General features: G+C 45.3%; 1 protein-coding gene across 5 annotated transcripts in view; it reads left to right on the forward strand.

Annotated features, from left to right (window-relative positions):
• The window catches only part of WIPF3 (WAS/WASL interacting protein family member 3), a 91,117-nt gene that overhangs the window by 46,148 nt on the left and 19,433 nt on the right, over positions 1-25,536 (forward strand). For 3 of the 5 annotated variants that reach the window (XM_079932001.1, XM_079931999.1, XM_079932000.1), the window contains exons 3-7: positions 11,543-11,696; positions 13,833-13,964; positions 19,043-19,810; positions 23,185-23,334; positions 24,181-24,282. In XM_079932001.1, the coding sequence (XP_079788127.1) occupies positions 11,543-11,696; positions 13,833-13,964; positions 19,043-19,810; positions 23,185-23,334; positions 24,181-24,282 (1,306 nt within the window). The remainder of the gene's footprint in view (positions 1-11,542; positions 11,697-13,832; positions 13,965-19,042; positions 19,811-23,184; positions 23,335-24,180; positions 24,283-25,536) is intronic. The other 2 variants (XM_079932003.1, XM_079932002.1) reach the window with 1 other exon arrangement.

Raw genomic sequence — 25,536 nt, forward strand, 5'->3', positions numbered from 1 at the left:
AATTTTGTGTGTCAGCTTACTGGGCTAAGGGATTCCCAGATAGCTGGTAAAACATTATTAGAACTACCATATGGCCCAGCAATTCCACTCCTGGGTATATATCTGAAAAAAACCAAAACATTAATTCAAAACGATACATGCACCCCAACATTCACAGCAGCATTATTTATAATTGCCAAGATATGGAAGCAATCTAAGTGTCCATCAACAGATGAATGGATAAAGAAGATGTGAGATATATATACATGTATACACACACACACACACACACACACACACACACACACACACACACACACACACACACACACACACGCGCACTGGAATACTACCCAGCCATAAAAAAGAATGAAATTTTACCATTTGCAGCAACATGGATGGACCTGCAGTGCATTATGCTAAGTGAAATAAGTCAGACAAAGATAAATACTGTATAATATCACTTGTATGTGGAATCTAAAAAATACAACAAACTAGTGAATATAATATAAAAGAAGCGGACTCCCAGATATACAGAACAAATTAGTGGTTACCAGTGGGGAGGGAGGGGAGGGGCAGGATAGGGGCAGGAGAGTGGGAGGTACAAGCTGTTGGGTGTAAGACAGGCTCAAGGATGTATTGTACAACATGAGAAATACAGCCAATATTCTGTAATAACTGTAAATGGAAAGTAACCTTTAAAAATTGTATTAAGATCTTTTTTTAAATTTAAAATTTTGAAAAAATTATGTGGAAATGTAAAGAATCAAATACACCTCCCCAAAAATGAAAAAACAGTAAACAATCAATATCTAACATAAATAAATAAACAAATAACAGAGAAAGTAGTATAAAATACTATGTAATGTGTCAAAAGAAAGGATTAAGGCAGGATTAAGACTATATGGTTCTTTCACCTTTCTGTCTGCCTTTTTCCCTATGTATTTTTTAAACCTCTTTTGTAAAGTTATATTTTTGTTATTAGGAAAATATTTGTTACATCTAGATATATATGGACCAAACGTCAAATATAAGTAAATACTGGAAATTAGGTACTTCTATGCCATAATTTGCAAGAAAAGTATAACTCCTTAGTTCTAACATTGCCAAACTGAGACTGTTGCTCTCATGCATTCTACAACAAAATTCATTGAACATCTCCTATGGGCAGGGACAGAGCAGGTGGAAGCCAGACACTTCGACATATGACTTGCTGGGTAAGGTTCAGGAACGTGCCAGCAGAGCAGAAACCCCTGGAATCGATTCAGTCTACCTTTGGGCCTTGCTGGCACTTAGGCAACATACATAGGTCACCTCAAAATGAGTTGAGTTTGCAGCCCCAGGCTTATGTTTCCAACTGACTCCTGAACATCTCCACGTAAGTGTCCCACTAGCACCTTAAACTCAACACATCCAAAACAAGCTCACTATCTCCCGCATATCATCCCCCAAATCACACACACACGTGCACACACCTGTGCACCTGTTACTCCTCTTGTGACATGGATCTCAGCAATATCCTTCATGTTAACCACCTCGAAACCAAGAACTCCCTGTATCACACTCTTGACTCCAGGCAGCATGTGGGATCTTCCCAGAGCAGAGCTCGAACCCATGTTCCCTACACTGGAAGGCAGACTCTTAACCACTGCGCCACAGGGAAGCCCAAGGGTTCTTCCTTTTTATTTTCTTATTTTTATTCCATTGCTGGGTAGGATTTTATACATTTAATCCATTCACTCAATGAAGGACATGTGGGTTGTTTTCTGCTCTTGGAAATTGTGAATAAAGCAGATATAAACCTTCAGGTACAAGTTTTTGTACGAACATATGTCTTTGTTTGTCTAGGGTAAATACCCGGAAATGAGATTACTGGGTCATATGTTAAGTGTATGTTTAACTTCATATGAAACTGCGAAACTGTTTGCTAGAGTGGCTGTACCATTGCACAATCCCATCGACAATGTATAAGAGTTCCAGTTGTTCTTCATTCTCACCAGCACATAGTACTGTCAGGTTTTTGTTTTGGTTTGCTCTATTTGGCCATTCTAATAGGTGTGAGGTGATATCTCATCATGGTTTAAATTCCCCTAATGGCAAATGATATTGAACATCTTTTTATGTTTTTATTTGTTTTCTATATATACTCTTTGGTAAAACACCTAAATTTTTTAACTAGGGTGTTTTTCTCTTACTATTGAATTTTGGGAGTTCTTTATACATTTGGATGCAAATCCTTTGTTGCATCTGCAATTTGAAAATAGTTTCTCTCAATCCATAGCTTGTATTTTCATTCTCTTAGTAGTGTCTTTCCCAAAACAAAAGTTTAAAATTTTTGATAAAGTCCAAGTTAGTAATTTTTTCTTTTAAAGGTTGTGCTTTTGGTGTCTTGCCTAAGAACTCTTTACCAAACTCCAGGCCACAAAGATTTCTCTGTTTTCTTCTAAAAATATTATAGTTTGACATTTTACATTTAGATCTACGATCCATTTTGAACTAATTTAAGTTTAAGGTATGAGGCTTAGGTTCAGTTTCATTTCTTTGCATATAGATGTCCAATTGTTCCAACATCATTTGTTGAAAAGACTAGCCTTTCTCTATTAAATTGCCGTTGCACCTTTGTCAAAAACCAGTTGACCACCATTGTGTGGATCTATTTCTGAATTCTCTGTGCTGTTCCATTGATCTATGGATCTGCTCCTTTGCCAGTACCATGCCACCTTGACTGCTGTGCCTGTAGTAAGTCTAAAGATCAGATAATGGGGAGTCCTCCAACTTTCACTTTGGCAAAATTGCTTTGGCTGTTTAGTTCCTTTCCCTTTCTATATAAATTTTAGAATCAGCATGTCTGTATCTATTTTAAAATCTTATTGAGATTTTAATGGGCATTGGAGAATTGAACTATATATCTATGTGTCTGTAAATATCTATAAGTCTCGGGGTCTTTACTATGCGGAGTCTTCCAATTCATGAACACAGTATATCTCTTCATTTACTTAGGTCTTCTTTATTTCATCAGCATTTTAGTGGTATTTAGAATCCAATATCCTATGCATATTTTGTTTGATTTATGCGTAAGTATTTCATTTGCACTTGGACCTATTTTAAGGTATCATGGGTTTTTTTTTTTTAATGCCAGTTTCCAGTTGTTTATGAGTAGTATATAAAAATACGATTAATTTTTGTGGGTTGACTTTGTATACAATAACCTTGCTAAACTGACTTTCACTTTTTGTGTATTGAAATTTTCTACATAGAAAATCATGTTGCCTATGAATAGGGGCAATTTTATTTCTTCCTTTCCAATCTGTGTACCATTTATTTCTTTGCTTTACCTTATTGTACTCACTAGGACTTCCATTTATGATGCTGAATAAGAGTGATGAGAGGGAGTATCCTTGCTTGGTCCTGATGTTAGAGGGAAAATATTTCATCATTAACTACAATGTTAGCTATAGTTTTTTTGTTGATGCCCTTTATCTAGTTGATAAAGTTCCCTTTCATTCCTACTTTGATGAGAGTTTTTGTCGTGCATGGATATTGAATTTTTTCAGATGTTTTTTCTGCTTCAATGTATGTGATGATCATGTGATTTTTCTTCTTTAGACTGTTAATATGGTGGATTTTATTGATGGATTTTTCTATATTGAACCAGCCTTGTGTTCTCAGACTAAACCCCATGTAGTTGTAGTTTATTATTCTTTTTATATATTACTTGATTCAAGTATATATTACTTGATTTTATATATATACTTGATTTATATATTACTTCTTCATAGTTAAGGATAATAACATTTGCCTTCTGTTATGTAACCATAATTAAGTGTTTCTTGTTTTGTCTCTAAAAGTTGAGTCCTGTAGAGGTAAGGTAACTTGCCTAAGCTATGCCACTAATAAATGGTGGATTCAGGATCCCATCCAAGATGAGGGGACTCTGGAACCCTCATTTTTTTTTTTTTTTTGCGGTACGCGGGCCTCTCACTGTTGTGGCCTCTCCCGTTGCGGAGCACAGGCTCCGGATGCGCAGGCTCAGCGGCCATGGCTCACGGGCCCAGCCGCTCCGCGGCATGTGGGATCTTCCCGGACCGGGGCACGAACCCGCGTCCCCTGCATCGGCAGGCAGACTCTCAACCACTGCACCACCAGGGAAGCCCCTGGAACCCTCATTTTTAACTGTAGAAACGTCTGTCTCCCACTGATAGAAGGCTGATGGGCCCCTCCATGGGTGACTCACTCTATCAAGACTGCTTGGCCCATGACAAACTGGACCCAGATGCTTCTGTAAGTGGTAACTCAGCCAGATCAGAATAGTAAATTGTAGAACTGACCCTTGAGCCCAGTTCTTTCCACTATATCATACTGCCTTCTTAACAGCTAGCCAGCAAATAGACTTTTGGCAGTCCAGCAGCACCAAAAGAAGTGGCCAGGGAAGAACAAATGATGTCAGGAGCATGGACCACAGAGACATCAGGCGGGGTGTAGAGGATCACCTGTGGGCCAAAGAAGGACTCCTTGGGTGCTAAACAGAGAAGGAAGGGCCTGCCACTCTTCATCAGTGGGGCCCAGAACTGGAGTGAGGTACAAGGGTGACGACGGAATTATAGAGCACATATGCCGAGCAGACTAGGTCTGTTGACCTAGGGGCCTGACCTAGAGGGGTTTGGAAGCGGGTTCCGTAATGGATGAGAATATCATCGCATCCAGCAGTGAGACCCTTTCAGTGCTGTCCTTGAGCTAAGCTGTAAGTCATTGTTTCTCTAGGGTCCAATCCAAGTCCAGACCCAGAGGCTTCTGTTGGATTCTCCATCCAAAGGACTCAGTAAAGTGACGGTGAGAAAAGAAAGTCTAGATACATTTACATTATCATCTGTAATAGGTGAAATACTTTGGAAACATCTTGAACTTTCTAGAAATTTTGGAATTTCCCGTCTTTTGATTATTTTTGTTACCTTTGTCTCCTTTCATATTTGAGCAGTGCTCATAATCTTTATTTCAGAGTCCAGAAAGGGAGGCCATATGCTGAAAACCCTGCATTTTCCCCTGCAGCCAGCAGGGAGGTGTGAAAGGAGAGTAGGGGACCTAGGTGGACCAACAGGGTTGGCCCACGCAAGCTTCTGTGTTACCTGAAGAGGGAGTTTCAGATACAGGCTATTTACAGTTGAGGGCATCAGCCTCACAGCATAGGGTTACTCTAAGCAGTTTCCATTTTAAGTGTTCTCAGCCCTCCCCCTTGCCAAGACAGCTGCTGGCTCACGTTTAATGCAGTAATCAGACTGTTCTCAGAGTCCATCATTCAGCCTTGGCTGTCCTTTCTGGCCCTGGCAAAGGCCTAGCACTTAGCTTCTTGGGCCCCAGCCTCTCTCTCTCTCCTCTCTCTCTCTCTCTCTCTCTCTCTCTCTCTCTCTGCCCTTCTTTTGCTTCCGATGCCCTTCCCTGCTCCTTCCTTCCTACTCTGGCTGTCACACTCCATATGAAGCAACATCTGCCGTGGTTCTGGGTCAGAAGACAGTCGGGCCACTCCCCCTACCCAGCTGCAGGCTTGCCGTGTATTTCCTGGGTGTTCAACCTTCACTGTTTTCCTGAGTGATGTCATTACTAAGGGGTTAGCATGGTGGTTAAGAGAGCCTGACTTGCCTGGGCTCACCTCTCAGCTCTCCACTTACTAGAGATAGATAGCCTGCTTCCCCTCTGTGCCTCATCTGTAAACTGGAGATGATACTCATAACTAGTACCTACATCATGAGATTGTCCAAGTGCCCTTTAAATGAATTAATACACGTAAAGTACTTGGAACAGTGCCGGGCACACACAAATGCCTTCCCATTTCTTTGTCTTATTGCTGTTGCTGTCACCCTTTGCATTTTGCAGCTTCCTTACCCAGACTCCAAAGTCACCTTTGTGTGCATAGTAAAGAGAAAGAACCAGATCTCAGTGAAAGTTGATTATTTCAAATGAAGGAGAGGAAGGAGTCACAGGTTTCAAGCTTCGATGAATGGGAGAAAGCCTTTGACAGAAATGGTAATGCTGGGAGTGAGGAGCTAGAACTGATGACAGTAGGGTTATCTCACTAGTTTGCAAATTAATCTGCTGGGATGGGAGCATATATCTTTCTGATAGTACTTTTTGTCTAAAATAAATAGAAGATATGAAACCTCAACCAGTTTTTGAGACAGTGTTCCAACTATGTATTATTTCTTAGCAGTTCCTAGCGCCGGGTCCTTGACTACCAATGCTAGGCTCTTTTTTGAGTTTACAAGGTTGTTCTTTCCAGGTCCAACACAGGTTTTTAAAGCAGCCTTTCTTATAATTTAAATTTTAGTCTTGAAAGCCTGGGAATGGTGGCATTATCGAATAAGAGAGAATAGTGCTGAATCCCCATTTCTTGGGACAAAGTGACCAAAGGATAAAAGTGTGAAGACAGTTTGAAGAATCAGGGCTGTGGCGTAACCTCAAAGGCAGTGGCTTCTCTTCCCATACCTGCATGTTTTGTTGCAGCAGACAGATGTCAAAAATCTAGGGACTTAAAGTTTATATAGATTTCATTTCAACAAAATACTGCTCACAGTTTTTTTAAAAGCTGGATATGCTGGTACTAATAGAGGAATGGCTTATTTTTTGCATGCTAAGAGTTGCCACTCAAAAATAAGAGGAAAAGCGATATGTAAAAGCTATAATATTTGGCAAGATATGAGTAGTGCTATAGAGAATTACAAATGATGTGCATATAAAGAAAAGGCTAGCTGAAGAAGTTTTAAAAAAAACATCTTGTATAGAAAACTGTTTTTGATGTAGAGCTTAAAGGAGAAGAAAAAGTTTGGGCCAGTACAGCAGGGCTGAGGCAGCAGGAGTATTCCCAGAAGAGGCAGAAGCATGAGCACAGGATGGGAAGCACAGTTGTAGGTAGGGAGGCATTGCTCTACAGTGGAACTGCTTTACTACACTGGTGTGGGTAGAAAAATGTTGGCATTTATAGGTAAACTCAGGGTAGAATACAGAAATCGTCAAGCCCAGCAGGTGATATTAATGAGGACTTTGACAAGGGAAATGGAAAACCATTGCAGGTTTTGAGCAGAGTCACTTGATCCGGGTGGCAGGGGCACTACTAAGGGTAAGCACGTTGTTCTAGGAACAAAAAAGGGCTCTTTATCTGGCCTTCCAGGATCAGGAGGCCTCCTGGAAAATAGCCAAGAGACAAGTGTGAAAAGAGCAGAGAGATTAGCTCAAGCTAAGGTCCAGAGGTGAGCTCCAGCCTGGAAGACTCAAGGAGTGGAAGGTCTGGGCTGGTCATTAAGGGCCTTGTGCAACATGACGGGACCTGAACTTGATCCTGAGGGCAGTGGGGCACCAGCAGAGATTTTTATGGAGGGGAGGGACATGGTAAGTGACATGTCCCTTATACTGATCACTCTGATGGCTGTGTGGAAGAGGATGAGGCAGGAGGCAGGAAGACCAGGTGAGGGAATCCAGAAGTGCTGGTGGCCTGCATTAAGTCAGCATCACAGAGATGGAGAAAAGGAGCCAGATTCTAGAGTAATCACTCAGGAAAAATCAACAGGAGTTTGTGATGGAGTGGCTGTTGAGAACAAGCAACAGGGAGGGGTCTGAGTTGGCCTCCAGGTCCTTGGGCAAGGAGGTAGCTGCCAGCATATGGTAGCCAAAGTGATGCCAGGGGAAAGTTCATTTTCTCTGAAAATATTTCCTGTCTCTCTTTTGGATCTCAGGCTCTCTCTTCTCCTACATAAAGACGGTAGCAGCCGGAGGAAGGTAGTGCCAGTTCTGGCTGTCCTTGGGATTCAGATTTAGTAAAGAAATGCAAGTACCCTGGTGACTGATACCTGTCTGCCCCCAAGTTTGGAGGAAGCTGAGGGCTGGGCTAATGAGCAGGCTGTGTACCTGGAAACCTGAGTACTAATTTGAGGTTTAACAGCCACATTGGAGAAAGTCCCTTTGGGAGACTGCAAGGCTGGCATTGCACTGGAATGATTGGGTTTAGATCATCTTTGAGACAAACAACCTGCTAGATTTGGATCAAACCCCTAGATTTTGATGAGGGTTTCTCACGGAAACCAGGATCACTCAGACAGATGTAGTAATGGCATAGGGTGGCAGGGTCAGTAAATAGCAGGAGGACATGCATTTCATTCCATTTGGGCTGGACTGCCATCCCCCTCCCCCAAACTGTACTGAAACCTGATCAACTCATTTGTTGGAACGACACATGGATATGCCAGAGCTTTTATAATTTATCAAGACAGGAGGACAGACACCTCATCACCCTTGGCCCAGTTAGTACTGTTTCTAATATTCCTGGTTCACTTCCGTTTTTCAGCCTGTATTTGGCCGGCGATGGGCTAATTTGCATTACTCTTCTACTATTTTGCCTCTTTTTAGGATCCAGGCTGTTCCACTGGAAGCTTGTTTTAGAAGAACCGAGTCAACAAAAGCTTTGTGTGGAACTCAGCAAATTGTCACACTCGATAACAATGTTAAGAAAGAACAGGAGCAAACTTCGAAATGATGTTTTAGTTTTTTGTTTTGTACGTAGGGGGACGGGGAGGCGTGTTTGGTGGGTATGTTTGCCATGGGGAAAGTGTTCAGGAGTGACTGTCTCTCTCCATTATATTTTTAGTGAAGTTGCCAATAATCAGGATTTACATAGAATAAAAGACCCAGTGAATATTTGAAAATCTTCTCTTTCCTGTTTCTGTCTACTGTAACCACGGTAACAAGACTTCTTAGGCTTGTAGATTTTTAATAAAGCAAATTGCGGATGAATTGTTAATAAATATTGAAGATGGGGTAGAAACAACTGTCACGGTAAATATGGTCTTCAATGTGCAAATGAATATGTCCTTAGATGTCCTTTTGTACAAAACCAATTAAGCTGTAGTCTCCTTAGCCATGAAGTTATTCGCTCTTTCCTACCTCACAGGAGAGGACTGAAGGATACCGTACTAATATCAGGTGAGGGAGAGCCCTCTGGTGGAAGATCATCAGGGAAGACAGTGGCACAGGAAAAAAAGCAGAGAAGTCAAAGAAGGAATGTTAAATTTAGTCCAGCGAGTTGAACTGCAAAACATAAACATGACGGGACTTGCCATATCCTCCTGCTGATTTGGAAGATATTTATCAACAAGTCTGTCATGTGGAATTGTCAGGAATGTATCGAGGCTTGTGCCAAGTAGGAACTCAAATTAAAATCATTATTCCAAGGATACACAATGTTCTTCATAGCCCTCACCTAAAAAGCTTGGGATGGACGAGGTCAGGGCGTGGGGGGGTGCATTTTGGTAATAAATTTAAAAATCTAAAGTAGATGAGACGAACACCACCACCCCTACTCAGGGGTTGTTAGAGATAGGGTTCCAGTTGCTTCTTTAAACAGAAGAATGCAATTCATTGTGTTGTTTTTCTTGTAACTAGGAAGAAAATTACAAAGCACTTTCACCCCCTAATCCCTGACCGTAATACATGCCTGAGATTATAATGCCACATTTTTACAAAAATGTTCATAGTCTCTTGGCTAGGGTCATGGTATTTCTGTTGGCCCTTTATTCTTATTACTAATTGTTTGTAAATATGAGAGGAGACTTTAAAAATCTTAAAATTTTGCAGTTTAAAATGACTTACTGGCTAATTGTTTATAGAGAGAGATTTAAAAAATCATATTGTGTGGAAAATACCCCGCTGTACATGTCCTAAAAAACATATATCGTTAGGGTTGGGGCCCCTGGCTTATAGCGCTGTTATTGACCATCATCTGTGAGCCCCTCTCAAGGGGTCAAAAAGCATGTTTCCAGGCAACAAGAAACTCACCTTGAAGCTTATGCCCTACAAAACCTGTGTAAGATGCATCACCAGTGCAGTAGAGTCGTCCGGTGAAAATGTGGACCCAGCACCTTTTAGCTAAAACCACAATTGCCTTCATTTCCAGTCTGTGACACTGGAGAGTCTCTGACTGTCTAGTTGGCAAACCTGGTTTGTCCTTGTCTGACAAATGGCCGTATGGAGAAAATGGCTATAGCAAGAGCTTGTAAATCCTATCTGTCCTTCAAGGACCATCTAAGTAAGGTCTCCTGTCTTCCTTGCAGCCTGAACTCTCGGGGTCTTCCTCTCTGTGAGACTCACATGGGCGCTCAGCCACATGCTGCGTTGTACGGTGGCTTAACTCCTTGCACGGGTGTCCTGTCTCCCTGGTAGATGCATAAGCCCTTGAGGGCAAGGCCAGTGTATCCTGGGTCTAGTCATTCATACTCATTCATTCATTCACTCATTCATTCATACAATAAATAGCTTTTGAGACTATCTGGGGCCAAGTTTTACTCTCTGGAGATGTACTGGTGAACAAAACGAACAAGATCTCTTTCCTGCCTGTGGGAGTGGTGAACCTTCAACTCATACCCACAACTGGAAATTTTCCACAAGGAAAGATAAATATAAATGTATACACTGTGATAAAACTTACAGAGGAAAAAAGAATATAGTGCCATAAGAGAGAACCCTGGGTGGCCTTATTTATGTTGGGGGTCAGAAAACACCACCGAAGTGGAAATGTTTAAGATGAAAACCAAAGACATGGTATTCCCCATGTACTAAAAAGTACTTCTTACTTCGAGAAATGTTTAATCAGCTCTCAGGTCACGTGGTATAATACTACTAACTGCAGCGGGTCCTCCTGGCTGTGTCCTCCAGTGCGACCACACCCTTCCCTTACTTGCCACCAACCAGTGTATGTTCTTTCTGGTGCTCCCTAGTTCTAATAGCCCATGGAGACCCTGCCGTGTCAGCACAAGCTATAGTGGAAGTGAAACAGCTGGACCTCGGTGCTACTTGCAGAGATAGGACAAAGGTTCTTCTCGTGAACATATTTACAAAGCATTTTAGCAGTCTAGAGAACAATTATGCTAACCACAGCACCGTGCCCTTGATGGCTGTAATGCTTCAAGATAAAAAGCACGTGGCCTTTGGAATTCAGCAGATCTGGGTTTGAAGCTAGCCCTGTGACCTTGAAGAGATTTCATAGTCTGTTTTCTCATCTGTAAAATGAGGGCAAACTCACTTGAAACTCACAAGGTTTTGTGAGGATTAACATAACGCACCCAGACACAGAAGAGAAGGCAGTCGCTAAACCTTCATTGCAATCCCCTGTACTTCTTTCTTTCTGGATTTGGTCCGGGAGGGACCTGGGGACACCAGCAGCGTAATTATTCAGAACCTGGAAGCTGGAGTCAGGAACATATAGACAGAAGCCCAGATAAGTGGGTGGGGCCCACGTAGGAGGAGAAAGAGGGGCTTTGCTTTAGGGCTTCTTAAGACTTATGGGAGTTTGATCACAAGAAAGAGTCCGTTCTAGGTCCCCCAGGAGAGGGATGTGAGCAGGGCAGGAGGTAAGTTTCCCTCAAAACCTGAGACCCATAGGTAACTGCATTGGTGAGATGGGCCTTGGGAGTGGTGCAGGGGAGGGCAAACAGGAAAGGCAGAAAAGTATGGGAGGAGAAACTTACCTCGAATAGGACATACGGCTTGTCTTGCAAATGTCTGCAAATGTTATGATTATAATCAGATCCCTTTTAATCCTTTACAGGTAAGTACAGATGCTTCCAGCTTGAGAAAGACAGATCCCAAAGGTCGGAGTGCACTGTTGGCTGATATCCAGCAAGGAACTCGCCTACGAAAAGTCACGCAGATCAATGACCGCAGTGCCCCGCAAATCGAGAGTAAGTGAGCATGTGGGCCAGGGCGGCTGAGAGCCAAGGGCAGGCCATGTGAGGCTCAGCCAGACACGCCTGGCTTGCTCAGGGCAGGAGCCACAAATGCTACCCAGGACACACATCAGGCCATCTCAGACCTGCTCAGTGTACAATTCACATGGGCGAGAGAATCAGAGCTACCCTTCCAGGTCTGCAGAGGGTGTATAGCATGTCTACCATCACTTTTCAAATGCTTAAAAAAAAAACTTCACGGTAAGATAATCTTTTAGTTGTGATAAAATACACATAATATAAAACTCACCATTTTAACCATTTTAAAGTGTCCAATTCAGTGGCATTTATCCATATACATTCAGAATGTTGTTGCTTCCATCACCCCTGTCTAGTTCCAGAACATTTCCACCACCCGAAAAGGAAACCCATACCTATTAGCAATCCCTCCCTAGTCCCTCTGTCTCCCTGAATCCCTGGCAACCACCGAGTCTACTTTCTGTCACTGTGGATTTGCCTCTTCTGCATATTTCATACAAATGGAATCTTACGATACGTGGCCTTTTGTGACTGGCTCCTTTGACTTCCCATAATGTTTTCAAGGCTCATCCATGCTATACAATGTATCCGTACTTTACTCCTTTTTATTGTTGAAGAAGAGTTGCTTGTATGGATGTACCACTTTGTGTTTATCCACCGTGAGACAACATTTAAAGATCATTTACCCCGTGTCAACATAGTCCTCAAATTGAATGAGAGAAAAATTCAAGTCTCAACATTAACAAATGCACACAGATGTCCACAGAGCCTGGCAAAGTTTTTGTTTTTCACAAGGAAAAATATTTCTGCTGAATTCTCTCACAGGATCATATGACTGTATGTTTCTGTGACTTCTAGAGTATGATGGTGTAAAAGGAGCCCTGTGCCTGGGTCAGATGACTGTGTTGAGTTCTGATTCTGCTACTGGGCAAATCAGGGAAGCTCTCTGAGGCTCAGTTTGCTCATCTGCAAAATGGGGAGATAATAATACCTGCTCTCTTTTTTTGTCAAGATTGTTGAAGGCTGAAATAATATATGCGGAAATATTTTTCAATGTAAGGTATTATTCTGTCTCCATATATTTTGCTATGATACCTGATGGTAAGTCTCAAAGATAGTCCTAAGATATAATTGTATCTAATATCTGTAATTATATATGTTAATGCACATGGATAGACAAATTATTTTAAGACATATTTTCAACATTGATTATAATAAAAATTAGTTTCTGGCTAGACCCACTATCTAATTAGTTAAGCCCAATTAACAGATAAATCCATTTGATTGGAACACTCATTTCTTTATCATTCTAGTGAAGAGGTAATGTATAATGTTAATACTTGGAATAATCTGGCCACATTCATCCACGAGTGGGCACTGTGCCCTGATTTCTCTGTGCATATTAGCTTCAGGCTGTGAACATTTTCTGCCAGGAATTCTTGTAAGCTGTCTTCTCATTTTATGTAATCACATACATCTGGAAGGCTGGAATTAGTGACACCTCTCCTCAGGGGCTCATGAGCTTTCTCTTCCATAGAAAAAGAACCGGTGCAGGGAAGAACATGGGGCGCGGGGAGTGGGAGCTGGGGAGACAGAGAAGGAAAATGCCAAAGCAGAAATCACTGCAGACCTTCACTTCCTGCTTGCAAGTCCTGGGCCAGGCTCTGTGGACAAGAAGTTAAAATTACTGCCTGAATTAGATCTGTGGGTTTTCTTGGTCTAGTCCTCCCACAAAAGCAGTCAAGTGAAAATGGGGTCAGCTCTATACATACAGTGCCTGGGTTTTCTAAATTGAAAGGTACTACCAGTTCCCCCATTGGCATCTACTAAATGGCAGTATAAGGATGCTTTTTTTTTTTTTTTAATCCCTTTTCAGAGTGGTCACTACTGATGGTTCTTTGGTAGCTTGGAGAGGGTGGCAGACAGGCCTGGGCATATGAGTCTATAGGGTATCAAGGCAGGGGGTTCTTGAGAAAGGTACTGGGTAGAAGGGTAACACTGGTGGTGAGAACAGGACGGCTGCCATAGGCAGTGTTAGACCACAGTCGGGGTGAGAGTTGGCCACTCAGCTCTGCTCACAGGTCCTCATCTACTCGCCTCTTCTCTCTAAAGGTTCTAAAGGAACCAACAAAGAAGGAGGAGGTCCTGCAAACTCTCGAGGCGGGAGCACGCCCCCAGCCCTGGGAGATCTGTTTGCTGGTGGCTTTCCAGTGTTACGACCAGCAGGCCAGAGGGATGCAGCAGGTAAGGAAGAATTCAGACTGGCTACCCTGTGACCTTTGTCTCCTTACCTTGTAGAACCAACAGGACAATCCTCACCTGCCAGTAAGTGACATGTTGAGAGTAAACAGTTATATGGTAGGAGATCACATATTTGGAAGCCTGAGCACTGGAAGTTTCCAAAACACAGAGTTGTTTTTAAGGGATCTTTGAAATCCTCATCCTGTTTAAATCATCCCACTGTAATCGCTGAAGAATGAGTTGCCATAGTGTAGAGTCTTTAGCAACGGTGAGATCGTGGCCCACACTGCAAAGTGTGGATGTAAATCACAATAGAAGATCTTAGTGACATCACTGTGGACTCGCTGGCAATGCTGAGTTGTGATGGTTCTCCAGCATTGTATCTGTTAGGTGTTGCTGTGTAACAAACCCTAAACCTGAGGGGCTTTGAATAACCATTTATTTAGCTTACAGCTCGGTGGGTTGGCAATTAGGGTGGCCTCAGCTGGGCCCCAGCTAGCATCTACAGGTTGCGTCAGTGGCTTTGCTAATCGTATATTTCTTATGTCTCTGGTGCCCCTGCTGGGACAACTGGCCTGACTGATCCCTCTGGTCTCTCAGGATCTAGCAGACTATTTAGGTTTGTCTTCATGGTGATGGCAGGATGGAGAGGACAGAGTATGTAAAGCCTCTTGAGGCTTAGTCTTTTTTTTTTTAATAAATTTATTTATTTTCTTTATTTATTTTTGGTTGTGTTGGGTCTTCCTTGCTGCGCACAGGCTTACTCTAGTTGTGGCGAGCAGGGGCTACTCTTCATTGTGGTGCGCGGGCTTCTCATTGCGGTGGCTTCTCTTGTTGTGGAGCACGGGCTCTAGGCATGCGGGCTTCAGTAGTTGGGGCATACGGGCTCAGTAGCTGTGGCTTGCGGGCTCTAGAGCACAGGCTCAGTAGTTGTGGCGCATGGGCTTAGTTGCTCCGTGGCATGTGGGATCTTCCCGGACCAGGGCTCGAACCCATGTCCCCTGCATTGGCAGGCAGATTCTTAACCACTGCGCTACCAGGGAAGTCCTGGCTTAGTCTTGGAACTGGCAAAGCATCACTTCCTACCACAGCCTGTCGCCCGAAGCAAGTCGCAGGCCAGCTCAGAGACAAGGGTGAGCAAGAGACTTCAACTCTGATGAAAGGAACTGCAAAATCACATTTCCAAGACTGTGGAATCAGGAATGCGTGGTTAATTGAGACCATTTTTGCAACCAGTCTACCACAGTCATTTGTGTTTTAACAGGTACCAGATGTTTTGAAAGCACTGAATTAAAATTGGGCAAATATATAATTATTATGTGCAAAAAAAAAGTGTTTTTCCTATTACTGTGCTCTTTAGTCAGAAAGATATAACAAAATCCAAGAATTTCATTTGTCCAGGGACTATCAAGCCCCAAACATTCCTGGTCTAGAGTCTTCTACCATGTGACTTCATTAACCTCTTCAATGGCCTCTGTGGCTGTTAGATGTTCCAGGGTGCATTTGCTGCCGTCACTTACTGATAAAGTCCAGTTTGAACCTTCGGAGCCATTTCATTTCCTCATCTTTGCTGAGACTTTGGCAGATAAGAAGGTGCTGAAGTCCTCCTGAATAAAGAGAGCTGGCATTCCTCAGTGCCCGCTTCTTTTTCAAGATTCCTGAGTTGGATCCAAAAAAAAAAGTCCTCTGGGGTATAAAACTTCCACTGGTCTCTCTTCACACAAATAAAGATAGGAGAAATAACCGCCGGTGAGCTTTTAACAGGGGCCAGCCAAAGGAAGTCAGCAGTGTTCTAACTTGTCTCCAATAGGACACAAGTGCCAGATGTTTGAGCCACTAGGTGAAAAACAAGAATTGACCTTTTTGGAGGCAACAAAGTCCATAATGAAGTGACTAATTATGCCTGTTCCAGGATGGAAACTCAAGGACAAGCCAATAGGTAGATACACGGGCTGGGTGCCATGTCAGAGTAAGACAGACCATGGCTCTCCTCTCTCAGAACTCTCCTATTGACCCCTTTGTCATTCAGAGAAAAGGACTTCGGCCCTTGCTGCCTGTCTCATCTTCTTTGCTACCACCCTCCTTGCTGTTCTTGCACATACCAGGCATGCTGCTACCACAGGGCCTTTGCACTGACCGCTCCTATGGCCTGAAACACTCTTCCTAAGGTGTCCACGTGGCCCAGTCTCCCTTCCTTCAAGTCTCTGCTCAAGTGGCAGCTGATCAACCTATCAGGGAGGCTTTTACTCATCATCTCATATATTGATAAAATGAGTCCCACCCTCTCATTCTATATTCCCTCTACCTTGATTTATTTTTCTTATATTATCACCATCTGACATATTATTTATTAACTGGTTTCTTTCTTTATTTTCTGTCTTCTCCCTCTAAGTGTAAGCTCCACGAAGGCAGGAGCTGTGTTGTGTTCACTGCCTTACAAAGGCCTGGTGCGTAGTGGGTGCCCAGTAAGTATTTGTTGCGTGGAATGTGTGAGTGGGTAGTGTGGTTACTTAGAGCCATCAGGCCCAGAAATCAGTGTCTAGTGCTCACAATACTTTTAGCGGCCCATGAAAATGTTTGAATTTCTTTTAAAATTTAAAAAACGTGAACTTTTAGGGTCAAAGATTATATTTGTCTTTATACCAAAGCAGTCAGGAAACATAATTTTAAAAACATGTTTTAAGACTTCCATGCAATCCAAGTTCTCTTGGAAACATAGACAGATGGAAAGAGGAAGCCATAGTTCATCTTTTGATAAACCCCAGGCTCTAAAAGCTGATTCCTTTCACATCAGTGAAGCCCCCTTGATGCTCTTGAGCTGGTCTTTCCCCACCCACTTCATGGTCTCCTCTTGTGTTTTTAATTGGATTTCTAGGGCTAGCATTCATGTTCTGAAGGAAAGCCTCCTTCCTTCCTTCCCTCGGCGCTTGCTCCCTCTTGGAGCCCTCTCTGCTGCCTGGCTTCCTCACCTGCACTGACGCTGATTCCCGTGGGTCTCACCTTCAATTCGTGCTGCCCAGCTCTCTGCTTCATCCTGGAACGGGCAGGAACATAAGCTGGGCAAGGTTTTGTGCTATCCTTGTTTCTGCTGCTCACATGATGATAAAAAAAAAAATGGCTTTTCCCATTTCTCATTAGGTTGGCCACTTAAAAGGTTTTGGAATCTCGGATACGTGGTGTTCCCAGACACTTAAGGGGTTGATTCTGTTCCTCAAATTTGTTATCCCTTTAAAGTTCATCTGGCAGATGGGCACAGAGGGAGGCCTTGCCTTGTTTAGAGAGCAGTCTGGACCCTCCATCTTCTTCTCTGTGTACTATGGAAACAGGTTTGAGACCTTGGATGCAGGAATCCCTGAGGCTGACACCTATATAAAATGTCTCACGTTGGAGTTGCAGGTGGTAGATCCTGTCCCTGGAAAGGCCAGGTGGGGACCTTCCACTCCTGGTCATGGTCAGTGAGCCATTCTGGAAATGCCCGCCTTAGACCTCCAGTGGCACCAAGTCCGCCAGGGTGGATGCATAGGTGCAAAGACATTATCTCCTCCACGACCACCTCAAAGAACAGAGAATAATGACACCACCACCCTGCCTCAAGAACAGCGTTCCACAGTTGAGACTTGTCCTGAGTCGTGTTGTCCAGGTGGCTGTCACACCATAGCCAGAGGAGGGTCATCTGTTTGGAAAGCCAGATACCGCGGTCCTGCGCACTTAGTTTCAGCCCCAGGATCGCCTCTTCCATATCTTGCCTTGATTGGCCTGACTTGCGGCATCAAGTACTTTTAGGCATGATTTAGCACCTGATTGGGTAAACACACTGGAGACTCATGGGCTGAAAAGCTCAGAACCATCAACAGCTGCTGGCGTTATAATCTGACATGAAAGCTGTGTTTCCTATTCTGCGGCACCAGGAAGTTGGAGGTGTGAGAAGCAAACATTTTTTTCAAGTGTTTTCCACATGTTTTCATGGAGATTATAAACTATAGGGGTGCTGGAATAGGAAACATGTATTCTCCAAAATTCCTTTTAGGAAGAGCAGTGTATTTATTCAGAAGAAATGTCTTAATACGCCTCCTGAGTGGAGGGTGATACTCCAAGGACATATTTAAGCGACTGCAGAACTTCTGTGCAGTAAACAGGGAGAGGAACTTTTTTCTCCTCAGAGCGACAGAGGGGAAAAAAGGGTAAGAAGTGGCAGTTGGGTGAAAAGGTGTGCAAAGAGTGAGGAGGCCCCAACAGGGGAGCACCCTCCACGCCAGTCGCCCATAATGTCCACCAAACACAAATGCTTACTGTGAGCAAGTCGTTGTTGCTGTTGAGTTCAAGAGGCATTGGATTTCAGGTTGGAGTTGATGTGGTAAAGGATCTATGGGGTGAGGAAGCCAGGTGACCAGGAGACAGAGAGCCCCTTAGAAATGGGCACAAGTCTTTGGGAAAGGGAGCTTTGAACTTCCAGAGTGCATGGAACTGGAAGGTTCAAGGTCATTGGACCTGGATCCCCAAGGCAGGGTGTCTTCCCACTGACTTCCAAATCACCTCGTCCATTCAGGGAACCTTGAATCTTCTGCTCTCGATGCAGAAACAAAGTCCTTGTTCACAAAGCGCTGGGAGTGGGGAAAACCTCCCTCGTCAGGAGCTTTTGGGTGGTACACCCGCAGATGTGGGCTGACTGGCCTAGTGGGTAACGGGACGAGTGTGCCGGCGGCCTTGAGATGAGGAAGGGTGAAGGAGGTCGGGGCAGTCCTGTGTCCTGGGCTGGGGGCACGGAGCCCTGGGCAGATGACAGTGGAGGTAGAATGGAACAGGAAGGCTGGCGCCACACAGCAGACAACCTGGTGGCTTGAGCTGGGCTTCTCTGGCAGGAGGGGGACAGCGCGTTGATTCTGGCAAGGACCTGGGGCTGGTCCAGCTGGCCCTCTTGTGTGATAGCTGCTGCACCTGAGGCCTCCACTGGACCCTCGGGAAGAGAGCATCCACCAGGCGGTTCACTGACGTGCTGGACAGCGTCCGTCGCTGCCGCCCACACCCTTGCGTTTCTCCCAATTCTACCCACTGAGCTAACTCAGAACTCCTTTCACTTTCAGGCGGCAAGACAGGGCAGGGCCCTGGCTCCCGAGCGCCTTCTCCCCGGCTTCCCACCAAAACTATCAGCGGCCCGTTCAACCCCCCTGCATCTCCCAGGCTAGGCGACGCCTCCGAGGCGCATGGCGTGGCCGGGACGGTCCTTCCTCGCCCCAGCATGCCCGCCCCACCTCCCCCGCCCTTACCCCCGGCCCTGCCCCCGCCCTTACCCCCGGCCCTGCCCCCGCCCTTACCCCCGGCCCTGCCCCCGTCCTCCCCCGCCAAAGCCCCGCTGGTGTCCCCACCTGGCCCACCGACCAAGGGGAGCGCCCCGGTGCTCGCACCCCCTCCGCCCTGTGCACCGCCGCCTCCACCCCCGCCGCCCCCGCCCTTGGCTCCCAGTGACAAGGCGGTGAGGCCTCAGCTATCCCGCTTGCACCTACCGCCCGTCCCGCCCCCGCTGCCTCTCCTCCCACCTTGCGGGTACCCTGGGCTCAGTGCGGACGCTGCCAGCCCTGCCCAAGATGTGCCGGAGCCTCCAGCCCCTCCGCTCCCGCCGCCCCCACCGCCCCCGCTCCCCACTTATGCCCCACGCACCCCCAGAGCCTCTCTGCCTGCGCCCCCTTTGCCGGGCGCTAACGACAGTGGTGAAGTCCCACCCCCACGGCCCCCCAAGTCCCCATGCTTCCAGGCCCAGCTCCCCGAGCCCAGCGCGCAGGCCTTGCCGGCGCCACCTGCCCTTCTGGGGTCTCAGACGTTCCCGCAGAAGAAGAGGCCCGGCCGAAGCCCCGGTAAGCACCCCTGTTCTCGTCCGGGGGGGCCGTACCACAGGATCATCTGGCTGTTGGGAGGTGCTAGGGACACAGCCAGAGGCCTGCTACTGTGGGCCACTTGGGAGCACCTCAGGATGTCTTACTCTTGGGATTTTGTTTTAGAACACACCTGTTCAGTGCCCCTGTGGAGCACAATGAAAACGTGTTGTGTGGACTTTATGCTGGAGGTATTCAGGTTAGAGACAAACCAAGGGTGAGGGAGGTCGCAAGACTTGTCCGAGATCGTGCAGACGACACGCCGGGGCTTCTGGCCTTCATTACCTCGCCATTACTAGCTGTGTGACCCAGGGCAATCACTTAGCCTCTCTGTGCTTCCTTCTCACCTGTGAAATGGGGATAGCAATGGTTCCCCCTCATGCGGTTGTTGGAACAGTGAGATCCAGAGAAGGGTTATTTATTTTTACTATCACCATTCAGACTTCAAATCTACTCCCAGGGGTCGAGGTGTCTGTGGGTGCAGTTGTTTCCAGAACCCGCTCTCCTGTTTAATTTTTGCCTAAGTTATTATAGTCTGGCACCTGGCCAGAATCTTCACTGGCCCTCAGCAGATTAGCTTAGCATTTTGCCATATTTTGGGCAGGTTCTCCAGCTGACTCAGGAAAATGGAGGGTCCATGTTTTCAGCCAAACATTAAAAATAATCCCTTCACGTATTCAGCAGAGATCATTCTGGATTGAATATACAGGCCCTATGACTGTGATTTCCATGAAGTGATGAGGCTTCGATCACTTTTGGTGTCCTTCTAAATGGAAAGCACGCTACACATCCACACACACCCGTGTACACACACACACACACACACACTCATAAACATATGCACACACTCATGAACACCCACATCCACACACACAGCCCAACACACATCCACAGTTATACATACACACACGTACTCTTTGGTTTTTCAGAAAACCTTTTGATGCAGAAAGTTTCTTAAATGTATGCCCTTGAATTAAAAATAATACAAGCTCATTGTAGAGAAAATAGAAAAAAATTGAAATCACGCATAATAACATCACTCAGAAATAAAAACTGTCATATGTTTCCTTTCTCTTTTTTCTGAATATATCTACATATTTACAGGGTTAATATTAATACTATTTTGTATATACTATTTTCTATTCTGTTTTTATTTAGTATTATATTAAAAGCAATTTTGAATACACAACTATATATAAAATAGATAATCAACAAGGATCTACTGTATAGCACAGGGAACTCTACTCAATTCTGTAATAACCTATATGGGAATTCTGAAAAAGAAGGGATATATGTAAATGTATAACTGAATCACTGTGCTGTACACCTGAAACTAACACAACATTGTAGATCAACTATACTCTAATATAAAATAAAAATTAAATTAAAAAAAGCAATTTTGAAATAATTAGATATTTGTCAAATTGTTAAATGTATCTATAAGCATATTAATATGATCATTGATATATGCCATATTTCCAGCATTAGATATTTAAGTTGATTCCATTTTTTGTTATTATGAATAATATTGCAGGAAATACATTTATAGCAATTGTAGTCTACATTTTGGATTATTTTTTTTAAAGACAGGTTCCTGCAAGGGAATTCCTGATACAAAAAGCAAGAATATTTTTAAGGCTTTTGGTCACAAGAGATAAGGTTTTAATCATTCTCTTTTCAGCTGACTAATCACCATAAGGTCCAGCATTAGTACTCATGAGCCCTTTCTGACGCTTGTGATTCTTAAATGTTCAAGATGTGGTGAAAAAAACCAATGCTTTAGATTCAGAGAGATCTGAATTCAAATCCTGCCTTCCCACCCACTCCTGTGTAACCTTAGGCCAGTCTTTTTTAATGCCCTTAAACCTTGCTTTTTTCTAATTTGACAAATGGAAATAATAACAGTAAAACACCCTTCACATAGGACTGTTATGAACACTAAGTGAGGAAGTGTGCCTGAAGTGCTTTGCAAGGAGCCGGGGCTCAGCAGCGTGATTTCCTTTCCTTCCCTCTAACCAAGTGCAGGGGCAGCTTTTCACCCAGAAGAGGGGTCAGCAGCCCCTTAGCCTCTTTAGTCTGCTTGTGGGAGCAAGTAAATCCTAGTGGATTCTGGTACAGAGGAAGGGAAGACCAGGAAGGGAAAGGAAGGGGACTGGGAAAGGAGAAAGGCAGAGAGTGGAGCTGAGAGGGGAGGTGCTCTGATGGCCTTTGGGGAGGAGAGCAGCTGCGGCGGCCGGGTGCCTTTGCAGGCTCCAGACCTGCACAGCCGAGGCCAGGAGTGGATGCTCGTCTGGCCCCTTTCACGGCGTCTTTGGACGTGAAACTTGGTTTTCCGTGAACATGATGTTAATTTCTGCTTCAGGCCAACTGCAAGGAAGAGTAAGAGGTTGCAATTGTGAACATCTTGGCACAGATGATAAAGGAGCAGTTGTCATCACTCCGAGAGCGAAGTGAAGAGTCAAGGACCTGGGTTGATGTGCCAAGGCAGCAGGTTATTAATTGCCAAGTGGGTCATACAAAAAAGTCTTGGCAAAGGAGAGTGAGCCTCCCACAGAGGTCATCAGGGAAGAATTGATGAAGTAGATGAGATCTGAGTTGGGCCCTGGTGGGCAGGTAGGGTTTAGATTGACTGGAAGGAGAAACGAGGGTCTGCAGGGCAGGGGAACAGCGTGAGCGGACCCAGGGGCAGGAGCAAGCCCCCGACAGCTTGTTCATCTAGCCCCGCTCTGAGCCTCACCTGCACACAGTCCTTCCCTTGCATAGGACTCTGCAGTGGGTCCACTTCTTTGGGCTGTACCATCTGATGATGAGGGTTGATATTATCACAGCAGCTAATATTTATTGAATGCTTACTACATGCCACTTGAATTTTTTTCTTTTTTTATTGGAGTATAGTTGCTTTATAATAATGTGTTAGTTTATACTGTACAGTAAAGTGAATCAGCTGTACGTGTACATATATCCCCTCTTTTTTGGATTTCCTTCCCATTTAGTTCACCACAGAGCATCGAGTAGCGTTCCCTGTGCTATACGGTAGGTTCTCGTTAGTTATCTATTTTTACATGCGACTTGAATTAAATCAACTCACTTAACCCTCTCAACAAACCCAGGAGGTATGTATATTATTATTCCCATTTTATAGATGAGGAAACTGAGGCACAAAGAGGTTGTGTTATTATCCCAGCAGGAGAACTGGGGTTCAGTCCCAAGCAGCTTGCCTCCAGAGGCTGCCTTTTTATCACCGTATCATATTATATCCAAAGATCTCAATAGCTCACCTCTCACAGAAGGTTATAGCATCCACCATGCCCTATCTGAAGGCCTGTATCTGAATACACTGTCCTCTTCTCTGTCAGCGACCAGTGGGGGAAAGCTGAACCCGCCCCCAGCACCCCCCGCGAGGTCACCCACCACGGAGCTTTCAAGCAGGAGCCAGCAGGCCCCAGCCTGGACCCTGACCCAGCAGCCTGGAGGTCAGCTGCGGAACGGAAGCCTGCACATCATTGGTGAGCAGGGCTGTCAGTGAGGAAATGGTTTCCCCTGGCTCAGGGATGGGGGGGCGGTCTCCCAGCCCACAGTGCCGTCATTTCAGGGTGCGTGCTTCACAAGAACAGGGGGCTCACTCTGGCACAGAACAACCTACAGGTTGTGTTAAATAAGGTTTCTCTTGAGGCTTTCTGGGAGGTTCCAGAACCCACTCTCCAACCTTCTTGAGATGGGAAAGTCATCTGGGGTCAGGTGTGACCAAAAGTCTTTGGATCCCTTTGTGGGCTGAGCTACTGTCACACACAAAGCCTAGATCACAAAGCGGGGACTCAACTCATGAAAGGGCCACAAGACCCCTCTCCTCTTGCCATCAGGAGCTCAGGGCAGAACCCATTTGCTTTAGGATGCCCAGGTCTCCAAATGCACACAGGCTGTGCTCCTTCCCACCAGCCAGGCTGAGGACTCCCGTTCTGTCCACCTCTCCCCGCCAGAGTCCTCCCCAGGGACACAAGAGGGGCTTCAGGCCACAGGGACTTTGCTGGTCCCTTGTTGCTGCCAGTTTCCCCACCTCTGACTCTGGACCCTGGATAGGCCTGTGGCACTTCTGCTCCCTTTAGAAGCTTCCTTAAGATGCTGGTTGAAGTAAGTTGAGGTGGATGATGGGGAGAGTCTATGATTTCACTTTTCCTGATGCCCCCTTGCCCCAGCTAAATAGTAAAAATTAAGAGGTGAATGGATGTCTTAGTGGGGAATAGCTCTGCGATTAAAATCTTGCACTGGGCAGGCCAACCTGTATGCTCCTGGCAATGACCAAAACTTGGGTCCTCACAGTAACCAGAATAATTTTGGCATTTCCGTGTGTGCAGATGACTTTGAGTCTAAATTCACGTTCCATTCTATGGAAGATTTTCCTCCTCCGGATGAGTATAAACCATGCCAGAAGATTTACCCCAGCAAGATCCCCAGAAGTAAGTACCACCTTGATAAGACTACTGGTTTTCCCTGACCCTCCAGAATTAGGTGCTTGGGTGCACTGTCTGGCCACAGGCTGTGTAAAGTGTGACATCAGGATCTCACTGTACTATTGCAGGGATGCAGTGATGTTCATACTTCTGGAAGTTTCAGAACATTTATTTGCCCTAATCTCCAAGGGTTCATTTAGAGGTTTTTTACAGAACACCAAGTTTAGTTATGTGGCATCGGATTTGGATGCCTAAATTTACCACTGGTCCCTGCCCTCCCTGGGGCTTTTGACTGGGGAGCTAAACGCCCCAAGACAAAGCAAAATGGGATTCAGGAGCTTCGCATTAATAGTTGGGGAAGAACCCCAAAACCCCCAATTCAAAACTCTGGCAGACTCTGAAATAGAGAATGCCTTAGGTCAATGGTTCCTACCTTGGTAATGCATTAGAATGACCTAGACAGCTTTTAAAAATCTGAAGGCCAGGCTGCACCTAGCACAGGTAAGTCAGAATATCCAGGGTAGGACACAGATGTCAGTATTTTTGAAAATTGCCACGTGATTCCAATGTCCATCTAAGGCTGAAAACCTCAGTCCAGTGAGAGCCTTCCTCCTCCCGATCTCATCGTGCGGCCAGGCCCCAAGAGAGGCCTTCACTTGGCTTACCTGCCCAGCCCTAAGAATCAAGGAAGGCTGGCCGGCCTGCCCTTCATGGCCCAGCGGGCAGGGAGGCAGTACTTCAGGAGCACAGAAAGCAAAGAAAAGCACAGTAGGTGTTGACCACACAGTGATGCTGCCTGTTAACGTAATTCTTGTCCAGTGCTGATTCAATCCAAGTGGGCAGGAGCTGGTAAGAGGGAGGCAGAGCCAGCAACCTGGGGTGAGGGTCCAATGTGTTTTCCACCCCACAACCCGAGTAAGGCCCCCAGCCCCAGACATCTGCAGACCAGCATGGAAAATCATCAGTATCCAAGCTTAGCCCCAGACCGGGAACCTGGCTCTTTGACTGTCTCCTTTCAAAGGGGCCTTGGTGAAGTCCCTTCCCCAGCGTTCAGCTTCCTGCAGGGCAGACCAAGGAGCACCAGCCTGCTCGCTGCTCAGGTGAGAGGTCCCCTCGGGATCAGCCTGGGCAGAGCTTTCTCTGCGTGCTGGTGGATTGCACATTTAGAGAGAAGTGACTTGTATGTTTTTGTTTTGTTTTGTTTTGTTGCGGTACGCGGGCCTCTCACTGTTGTGGCCTCTGCCGTTGCGGATCACAGGC

The sequence above is a fragment of the Stenella coeruleoalba genome, assembly GCF_951394435.1.
Source record: "Stenella coeruleoalba genome assembly, chromosome: 9".
NCBI classification, from domain to species: Eukaryota; Metazoa; Chordata; class Mammalia; order Artiodactyla; family Delphinidae; genus Stenella; species Stenella coeruleoalba.